The sequence below is a fragment of the Hemitrygon akajei genome, chromosome 15 (assembly GCF_048418815.1).
Source record: "Hemitrygon akajei chromosome 15, sHemAka1.3, whole genome shotgun sequence".
NCBI classification, from domain to species: Eukaryota; Metazoa; Chordata; class Chondrichthyes; order Myliobatiformes; family Dasyatidae; genus Hemitrygon; species Hemitrygon akajei.
In genome coordinates, this window is record NC_133138.1 from 58,613,762 (window position 1) to 58,624,881 (window position 11,120).

Below are 11,120 nucleotides of genomic sequence, written 5' to 3' on the forward strand. Positions count from 1 at the left end.
TTTATTATTATGTTTTAGTTTATTTATTATTACTGTACAATATTTGTTACTGTTTCTGCTAGATTATATTGCATTGAACTACTGCTGCTAAGTTAAAAAATTTCATGTCACATGCTGGTGATAATAAACCTGATTCTGATTCTGAATTAATGAACCTAACCCCACAATGGAATCAATGGCATTGCTTTTTATGTAAAAAGATCAATTTTAAACAAATTTAAACTATCCAGATTATTATAGTGGTTTTCAAGTGAGCGGAAATAAAATCAAGACATGGTAATTAATTATGCTGTTGATTTTATGAACAAGTTTGTCATTGCATTTGCAAAAATGCACTTTTCCTTCTGGTGTTGAAATATGTAAATCAGCAATCTCCTCGTCTACTTATACGAATGTTGGTCTGTCGTTGCCTGAAGAAGAATAAAGAATATTGATTGTGAGCTAGTGATTATTGAATTAGATAAACTTGGTATAAATTGAATCTGGCAGAACTTCAACAAGAACATCTGAAACATGTTGATATATTCACACAAATAAGGAAATCATAAAGTTTTCATTCACTATCAAATACTTGGAATGTTTAAATTCATCTGTTTTTCTCCACCCACTAATTCTGAAGCACCATAATTAATTCAGAATTTAATTGTTAATATTCCTTGGACTGTGATAAATTAACTGATCTTAATTGTACTCTACATTTTCAGATCCATAGTGGCCAGATACATATTATTGTGGATTGACATGTAATAGCAAATGCATTTTTGTTTTCTGGGTATTCCCATAGAAGTAATGGTGATGTGTTCTCTCTGACCTACTAGCAATTCAGTGTTATAACTATGTTTCTGTGTACTTTCAGAATACAAATTACAAAGTGGCATTATTATTCTAGTAGAGCATAGCAGATCTGTAACCAATATCCATTTGTGTGCCTCAGTTACATATTCCATATTATACTTCTTGTCAACAACCCGAACGGCTCAGTCTCAAGTATTCATACCCTGTTTTTTTCTGAGCAATGGGACACTGCTGGCATTTTCCTCAGTAACCAATGAAGAACTCAGAATATTTAGAAATGTGTGCAGTCACAGAAGTCCTGGATGCCTTAAAGGAGCTCACTGCAGCTGCTAAAGTGTACTTTGGTACTGGAGGTGTTCCACAGAACGGCTCCAACTTCCTCCAGTTCCCCAGCAGTTGTACTGCAGAATCTACCCACTGAACCCTGGTGCTCCTTCACCTTCGTTAATTCAAATGCAGAGGAACAGCTGTGAGTTAAGTTTCTGGTCATCTTTTGAATTAATTGAAGGATTTTTAAGACTCTCCTAGCATTTTAAAATACCTTCTTACTGTAATAATTAAAACAACAGTTTAATAGCTTTTAAATGTTTGTAAGTATTTCATAAATATTTTTGACAGTTGGTTGAGGCAGGGAGCATGGTTTAGTAACTTTCAGATCATTTCTATGGGTGGGACATCTCCCCATGGTGCCACTTACAACCAAAAGACCATCCGCTTCACTGAGCCTCAGGTAAAAATCTGTTCTAAGTGAGTGCAGACCAGTGCAAAAAAATCTGCTGGAGGAACTCAGTGAGTCAGGCAGCATCTGTGGAGGCAGAAGGATGGTCTAGATTTTACGTTGTTGTCAGGTAATATCAGACTAAATTTTTGGCAGACAAAAAATATCAAGACAATTCTAAACTTCAGCAAGTTTTCTAAAAGGTCAGTAGGTCTGAAAAGAATTCTGAGCCACTGTAACTCGGCTTTATAATATTCTAAACCGTTAACATGATTGGAAATTATATTCACCATTTCTAAGAGTTTTTCAGATACATTCTGCCAATTTTATTCCTTTATGATATATAAATCTTAAAATTGGATTTGTTTTATTGGTAGTACTTCCAATATGAAAACAGTTTACTGGTAGAAAATTCAGTAATTTTGTTCCTAACTTACTGAGAGTTATAAAAAAAATTTATGTTTGATTTATAGTATGCCTACATTTGACAAAGTATTGTTTGTAACAGATTTATATCTTGTGTTATTATAAGAGATCCCACCATTATTTTTTGCAAACAGACTGTGCAATAGATTCAGGTGATCGATCTTTACTACTCATCTACCTCATCCAAAAGAAAGAATGAATTTACTCACTTCATCTGAAAGCACAGCAGACACTCATTTGGGTAGGTATTACCATCTGTGCCACAGACTGGAGCATAATTCCTTGGACATGCTGGCAAATTGTAATTATCACAGGCCGGCTGTAAAGAATTAAAAATGTCACGTCTCAATAATAGGAAACAAATTCTGGGAAAATCCTTTTAACTATCATATGGCAAATCAGATGATCTTACTTGTTCCGTTTCTTCAATAGTCTGACTACATACGGACATACCTGAAATACAGTAATTTTATTGTAACTGATGGATTAAATAAATTGATTTTGCAGTCTACATCATTATGTGCAATTAATGCAAGGCAATAACTCAATATAATGCATTAAAACATGCTGGAAAGTGAAAATGGTCTTTCAAAATATAAGATGAAAGATTTATCAAAAATAATATCCAAATAAGTATGTTTGTTAATTTAGAAACATTTCTTTTGTAACCATCATCTTGAGTCACCACATAAGTTAATTCAACAAAGAAACATAGAAACATAGAAAACCTACAGCACAATACAGGCCTTTCGGCATACAAAGTTGTGCCGAGCTTATCTCTGCCTTAGAAATTACTTGGTTTACCCATAGCCCTCTATTTTACTAAGTTCCATGTACCTATCCAGGAGTCTCTTAAAAGACCCCATTGTATCCGCCTCCACCACCATTGCCAGCAGCCCATTCCACGTACTCACCACACTCTGCGTAAAAAACTTACCCCTGACATCTCCTCTGTACCTACACCCAGCACTTTAAACCTGTGTCCTCTTGTGGCAACCATTTCAGCCCTGGGAAAAACCTCTGACTATCCACACAATCAATGCCTCTCATCATATTATACACTTCTATCAGGTCACCTCTCATCCTCCGTCACTCCAAGGAGAAAAGGCCGAGTTCACTCAAACTGTTTTCAAAAGGAATGCTCCCCAAACCAGGCAACATCCTTGTAAGTCTCCTCTGCACCCTTTCTATGGCTTCCTTATCCTTCCTGTAGTGAGGCGACCAGAACTGAGCACAGTACTACAAGTGGCATCTGGCATACAGAGGGTCTTATGTAGCTGCATCATTACCTCTTGGGTCCAAAATTCAAATCCACGATTAATGAAGGCCGATACACCGTATGCCTTCTTAACCACAGAGTCAACCTGCCCAGATGCTTTGAATGTCCTATGGACTCGGACTCCAAGATCCCTCTGATCCTCCACACTGCCAAGAGTCTTACCATTAATACTATATTCTTCCATCATATTTAACCTAAGAAAATGAACCACTTCACACTTATCTGGGCTGAACTCCATCTGCCACTTCTCAGCCCAGTTTTGCATCCTATCAATGTCCCGCTGTAACCTCTGACAGGGCTCCACACTATCCACAACACCCCCAAACTTTGTGTCATCAGCAAACTTACTAACCCATCCCTCCACTTCCTCATCCAGGTCATTTATAAAAATGACAAAGAGTAAGGGTCCCAGGGCAGATCCCTGAGGCACCTCACTGGTCACCGACCTCCATGTAGAAGATGACCCATCTACAACCACTCTTTGCCTTCTGTGAGCCAGTTCTGGATCCACAAAGCAATGTCCCCTTGGATCCCATGCCTCCTTACTTTCTCAATAAACCTGGCATGGGGTAGCGTATCAAATGCCTTGCTGAAATCCATATACACTACATCTATTGCTCTTCCTTCATCAATGTGTTTTGTCAAATCCTCAAAAAATTCAATCAGGCTCGTAAGGCACGACCTGCCCTTGACAAAGGCATGCTGACCATTCATAATCATATTATACCTCTCCAAATGTTCATAAATGCAGCCTCTCAGGATCTTCTCCATCAACTTTACAACCACTGAAATAAGACTCACTGGTCTATAATTTCCTGGGCTATCTCTACTCCCTTTCTTGAATAAAGGAGCAACATCCGCAACCGTCTAATCCTCTGGAACCTCTCCTATCCCCATTGATGATTCAAAGATCATCACCAGAGGCTCAGCAATCTCCTCCCTTGCTTCCCACAGTAGCCTGGGGTATATCTCATCCAGATCTGGTGACTTATCCAACGATGTTTTCCAAAAACTCCAGCACATCCTCTTTCATAATATCTACATGCTCAAGCTTTTCAGACCACTGCAAGTCATCGCTACAATCACCAAGATCCTTTTCCATAATGAATACTGAAGGAAAGTATTCATTAAGTACCCCTGCTATTTCCTTTGGTTCCATTCACACTTTCCCACTGTCACACTTAATTGGTCCTATTCTTTCATGTCTTGTTTTCCCCATTTGGAATACTGTGTGCAGTTTTGGGCCCCCTATCTTAGAAAGGATGTACTGATGTTGGAGAGAGTTCAGAGAAGATTCACTAGGATGATTCCTGGAATGCAGAGACTAACATATGAGGAGCATTTGTCGGCTCTTGGATTGTATTCATTAGAGTATAGAAGAATGAGAAGGGATCTCACAGAAACATTTCGAATATTGAAAGGGTTGGACAGAGCAGATTTGGAAAGGCTGTTTCCTTTGGTGGGTGAGTCCAGGACAAGAGGACACAGTCTTAGAATTAGCGGGTACCCATTTAAAACAGAGATGAGAAGAATTTCTTTTAGCCAGAGGTTTGTGGATTTATGGAATTCGTTGCCACATACAGCTGTGGAGGCCCAATCATTGAGGGTGTTTAAGGAGGAGATTGATAGGTATCTAATTAGTCAGGGTATCAAGGGATAAGGGGAAAAAGCCGGAAATTGGAACGAAATGGGAGAATAGTTTAGCTCATGGTGGAGCGGCGGAGCAGTCTCAATGGGCCGAATGGCCTACTTCTGCACCTTTGTCTTCTGATCTTGTGATCTTATCATCTTGCTCTTCACATATTTGTAGAATATCTTGGTGTTTTCCTTAATCCTGCTCGCCAAGGCCTTCTCATGGCCCCTTCTGGCTCTCCTAATTTCCTTTTTAAGCTTTTTCCTGTTAGCCTTATAATCTTCTAGATCTCTAACATAACCTAGCTCTCTGAACCTTTTGTAAGCTTTTTTCTTCTTGACTAGATTTCTTACAGCCTTTGTATACCACGGTTCCTGTACCCTACCATAAGTTGCCTGTCTTATTGGAATGTACCTCTGCAGAAATCCACACAAATATCCCCTGAACATTTGTCACATTTGTTCCGTACTTTTCCCTGAGAACATCTGTTCCCAATTCAAGCTTCCAATTTCCCACCTGATGTCCTCATAATTCCCCTTACTCTAATTAAATGGTTTTCGATCTTGTCTGTTCCTATCTCTCTCCAATGCTATTGTAAAGGAGATAGAATTATTATCACTATCTCCAAAATGCTCTTCCACTGAGAGATCTGACACCTGACCAGGTTCATTTCCCAATACGAGATCAAGTACAGTCTCTCCTCTTATAGGCTTCTCTACAGAATCACTGTAAATATGTAATGCAAATTAAAAGACAATAATTGAAGGTCTGAATGAAATATTTAAACAAGCAGATTTCTCTTTTTTTTCAATAAATCCATTCCGTGACCCTGTACTGTGTATGAAGTGACTCCCAGTGAACTGAATTCAGAAATGTTCAGAACTGTTCAGAGTTCAGAACTTAACGAGGTAATCTGAGAAATTTACTTTGTCAGTAATTCTTGCAGAGGGATGGATTTAGGAGCTATATATATATATATCTATTTTAAATCAATTGGGCTGGCTTTGCAAGTTAATTAGAAATGTTAGTTAGTTTTATTCCATATGCAGATATTAATAACGTCAAAGAAATACGTTACTGAAATTGGAAACTGGTAGTCGCACGTTATAAAACAATGGCTTTTAAAAACTTATCAATCATTTTGAATATTGTGGTGAAATACACCAATTTCTAATGACTGAGAACATTGTACTCACCAGCAAAAGTGAAAATCACAAGGGTTGCAATGAGAAAATATTTTGTTTTCTTCATTTTGAAGTCTCTTGCTTTGCTTCAAGCCACTTGTTATCAGCAGTATTTATATCTTTGCATGACCCTAGTTACCATGTTTGTGACATCACGAGGTACATATCAAAAGATAATCCATTACATTATGTGCACCTGCATTAGCTATAACCTTGTTTCCAGATATTGCAAATCATTTTCAGTTTTATTTTCAACTTGTTAAACTTTAACTAAATTTGTTTAATTGGCAGGTATTGAATAAGTTTTTCATAATCTACCTCAATTTATCAGGAATGTTTTACTAAGTGTTGGTTTATGTTAGAACTAACAAAAATGCAGGATGAAGATTTACAATGTCATTAGTTATTCACTTAAGCAACATATGACCATTTGTTCATCCCTTTAATATTTAATAGTAGTTTAAAATATCAATATTGTATTTGATTAAGCAAATATTATTCATCACTATATTTTAAAAAAATTGTTTTTTGTTTGTAATTTATTTTTTTATTGAAGTTCATCATCAAACATTTCCATAAGATGTATTTCAGACATTGTACATATATATCATATAATCATATATATTTAGCTTCAAATGTTGTTTTATGCATTTACGTAAGTGCATGTCATTCACAAAATCATATTTATTTATTTATTGTGCCGAGCTGCTGTGCTATGCTGTGTCTTGTTTGTCTTTAGTAAGTTCCCACATAAGAAGGTAATGACAAAATTAGAGCAATATGGGATTGGCTGTAATAATTCCATGTGGATCAGCAGTTGGTTGACAGGCAGGAATAAGTTGCTCTTTTGCTATCTGGCAACTGATGACTCATGAGGCACAGCATAGATCAGTGCTATGGCCTTAATATGTACAATATTAGTCAATGATTTGGACATCAGATATCCAACAAGGTAAAATGTTCTTCCTCGCACAAAAAGTCAGGATGTTAAAAAGTTTTTTCTGATGTGTATTAATAACACGACTGCTGAGTAAGCCAAAGAGAAAAGACATTGGGTCCAGTTCAAGCTCCATCTTCAGAATCTTTTCCATTTCACCCAAAATATAACTCCAGTATTCTAAATGTAAAGTAAATACTGGAACTTTCACACACTGTATTGGACATGTCCCAAACTTCAGGCCCTAAACTTCTAATCCCTCCCTCGCTGGCAAGTGGCATAGGGAGTAATCTGGAGACTACAGCCCTTGAGGATCCTCTGTGAACTGCTTATATTCACTCTGCAGGGCCTCAGCTGCTTCTCTCCCTACATTGTTAATGCCAAAGTGTCCTTCAACATTTGGTAGCTTCACCCTCCCCTTGAGAATGTTCTACAGCTGCTTGGAGATCAAGTTCATGTTTAAGTTCAAGTTCAGTATTTTCTCTTTTAAAACTGTCAGATGAAACAACATTCCTCCTGACCAAGGTGAACCAGACAGTACATATAACTCACGCATTCAACATATAAAGTAATACTACCACGAATAAGCTAACAAATAATAAGCTGCACTTACGACAGAAGTTAACAAGTAAACGGTATAACGCAGTTGGCATTTCATATGTGACGAGTTCAGGGTGGTGACAGGGAGTTAAGTAGCCCTACGGCCTGGGGGGAAGAAGATTTTTTTCATCCTAACAGTTCTTGTCTTAATGCTGCGATACCTCCTGCCTGATTGCAGGGGATCAGAGATACAGTAGTTGGATGGATGGCAGGGATTACTGGCGATGCTAAGGCCCTGCACACACAGTGCACCTGATAAATATCTCTGATGTGTAGAAGAGAGAACCCAGCGATTCACTCAAACTTTGTAGGGATGTGGTCAAATGCCTTGCAATTCCCACACCAGATGGTGATGCAGCTGGCCAGGACACTCTCGATGGTGCTGCTGTAAAAATTTAGATATCCATTACCCTGGCACCCAGGAAGTAGCATACCATCGTATTGTTTTGATCATGGGCACAAAAACTCCCGTCTGGCCCCTAACTATTCAAGTCTCCAATCACACTCTCTCCTTGTCTCCCGGCTGTGTATTATGTGCCATCCACTGTGCCACAGACCTGAATGCAAGTGCTGCTCTTCTCTGAAAAGCCATGCTTCCCCACCTGCTCCCCACATAACCTCACAAGATCAAAAACAATATACTTGTTACTGAGGGGAATTGCCACAGGGGAACCTTACATACCCTCGCCTACACCCTCTACCTTTCTTGGTGGTTACCTGCCAACTTGCTGCCAAAATTTTTGGAATGACTACCTCACCAAAGCTGTGGTTTCTGAAAGTCTCAACATCACCGATACTTCTGAGTGAATCCAGCTCCAGCTCCAGCCACGTGATGCAGTCAGACAGGAGCAGCAGCTGTTCATATTCCCCACAGCTTCAGTCACCAAGGACACCGGACTTTGTACTGAACAGAAGGGTCTCGAGGTTCAAGTCACTAGCTCCCTGAAAGTGATGAAGATTAAAGATTAACAATAATTACCTTTATTAGTCAAATGTATATAGAAATATACCTTCAGAGAAATGGATCATTTGTAGAGATGTGCTGGGGACAACCCATAAGTTTTGCCGTTCAACCTGTGGCAACCTAGAATGCCCACAACTTGCTAGCACTAAGTTGTGTGTGTATTTGGAATGTGGGAGGAAATCAGAGCTTCAGGGGGAACCCCACGCAATAATGGGGAGAACATGCAAACGCTTTTCAGACAGCAGTGGGAATTGAACCCCAGTCTCCTGATCACTGGCACTGTAAATCATTAAGCTATCCACTGCATACCAGATGCACAGTTTGATAGGGTAGTAATGAAGTCCTATGACCCTCTTGCCTTTATTATTTGAGGAACTGAGTTGAAGTGCCAACAAATTATACTGCAGTTTTGTAAAACTGTGGTTAAGCAGAGTATAAAATACCTTTAATTCTGGTTATAAGAGTTATAACCCATTATAAGAGTGATGTAGAGGCTTTGAAAGGGTGCAGAAGAGGTTTACAGGATGTTGCCCAGTGGGCATATGATGTGAGACGACATTAGAGCAGCGGAGATTTGGTGGAGACCTGCCAAGGACATGCTTCTGTGCTGTACTGTGTTCTATGCTCTATGTACGTTGTTTATATTCACTTCTAAACTGCTTCAAGGAATTTGTTTTTAGATTAGAAAGACTAGCTTGCTCGTACGTGGATTGTCATCAAATCACCACACCTGAGATTATATTCCACTACGCAATCCCCCATCATCCAAGATGGAATACCTCTCTTCAAAACTATGTTTATGAAAAGAAATGTATTGGACAGGAGTGAGATATGCCAACTAGTGAAATGGTGCTGCAGCAACAACCTGGCACTCAACGTCATTAAGATGAAAGAGATGATTGTGGACTTCTGGAAGGGTAAGATGAAGGAGCACATACCAATCCTCATAGAGGGATCAGAAGTGGAGAGAGAGAGCAGCTTCAAGTTCCACAATGTCAAGATCTCTAAGGATCTAACCTGGTCCCAACATATCGAGATAGTTACAAAGAAGTCAAGACAGCCGCTATACTTTATTAGGAGTTTGAAGTGATTTGGCATGTCAACAAATACACTGAAAAGCTTCTATTGTTGCACCGTGGAGAGCATTGTGATAGGCTGCAAGACTGTCTGGTATGGAGGGGCTACTGCACAGGACCAGAAAAGCTGCAGAAGGTTGTAAATCTAGTCAGCTCCATCTTGGGTACTAGCCTACAAAGTACCCAATATATCTTTAGGGAGCGGTGTCTCAGAAAGGCAACATCCATTATTAAGGACCTCCAGCACCCAGGGCATGCCCTTTTCTCACTGTTGCCATCAGGTAGGAGGTACAGAAGCCTGAAGACACACACTCAGTGATTCAGGAGCAGTTTCTTCCCCTCTACAATACAATCCCTGAATGGATTTGAAGCTTTTGACACTACCTCACATTTTTAATATACAGTATTTCTGTTTTTGTACATTTTTAATAATATATTCAATATGCGTAATTTACTTGTTCATTTATTATTATGTTTTATTTTATTTATTATTACCGCACAATATTTGTTACTGTCTCTGCTAGATTATATTGCATTGAACCACTGCTGCTAAGTTAATAAATTTCACGTCACATGCTGGTGATAATAAACTTGATTCTGATTCTGATTCTGAATTAATGAACCTAACCCCACAGTGGAATCAATGGCATTGCTTTTTATGTAAAAAGATCAATTTTAAACAAATTTAAACTATCCAGATTATTATACCGGTTTTCAAGAGAGTGAAAGTAAAATCGAGACATGGTAATTAATTATGCTGATGATTTTATCAACAAGTTTGTCATTGCATTTGCAAAAATGCACTTTTCCTTCTCGTGTTGAAATGTGTAAATCAGCAAACTCCTCGTCTACTTATACGAATGTTGGCCTGTCGTTGCCTGAAGAAGAATAAAGAATATTGATTGTGAGCTAGTGATTATTTAATTTTTTGTTAGCTTTGATCACTGGCAAAGTAGACTAACAACTGAGCACAGGGTTATTTGATTACAAATTAGAACTTTAGAACATGTCTAAAGTTAGATAAACTTGGTATAAATTGAAAATGGCAGAACTTCAACAAGAACATCTGAAACATGTTGATATATTCACACAAATAAGGAAATCATAAAGTTTTAATTCACTATCAAATACTTGGAATGTTTAAGTTCATCTGGTTTTTCTCAACCCACTAATTCTGAAACACCGTAATTAATTCAGAATTTAATTGTTAATATTCTTTGGGCAGTGATAAATTAACTGATCTTAATTGTACTCTACATTTTCAGATCCATAGTGGCCAGATACATATTATCATGCATTGACATGTAATAGCAAATACATTTTAGTTTTCTGGGTATTCCCATAGAATATGTGTTCTCTCGGACCTTCTGGCACATCAGTGTTATAACTATGTTTCTGTGTACTTTCAAAATACAAATTATAAAGTGGTATTATTATTCTAGTAGAACATAGCAGATCTGTAACCAATATCTATTTCTGTGCCTCAGTTACATATTCCATATTATATT

At 38.1% G+C, this 11,120-nt stretch overlaps 1 protein-coding gene across 1 annotated transcript; it reads right to left on the reverse strand.

Annotated features, from left to right (window-relative positions):
* Positions 1–280: 280 nt before the first annotated feature.
* LOC140739602 (trypsin inhibitor ClTI-1-like) lies at positions 281–6,144 on the reverse strand. Its single transcript, XM_073068008.1, has 4 exons — positions 6,048–6,144; positions 2,352–2,392; positions 2,149–2,258; positions 281–410 (listed from the first exon to the last, which is right to left on the reverse strand). The coding sequence occupies exons 1-4, from the start codon at positions 6,100–6,102 to the stop codon at positions 365–367; spliced, it is 252 nt and encodes an 83-aa protein (XP_072924109.1). The 5' UTR covers positions 6,103–6,144; the 3' UTR covers positions 281–364.
* Between the last annotated feature and the right edge of the window lie 4,976 nt (positions 6,145–11,120).

Coding starts and splice junctions, on each gene's coding strand:
- LOC140739602 (XM_073068008.1), bottom strand. CDS start 6,102: ATGAAGAAAACAAAATATTTTCTCATTGCAACCCTTGTGATTTTCACT. Junction 2,393..6,047: donor TGTGATTTTCACTTTTGCTG/GTGAGTACAATG, acceptor ACTGTATTTCAG/GTATGTCCGTATGTAGTCAG. Junction 2,259..2,351: donor CTATTGAAGAAACGGAACAA/GTAAGATCATCT, acceptor AATTCTTTACAG/CCGGCCTGTGATAATTACAA.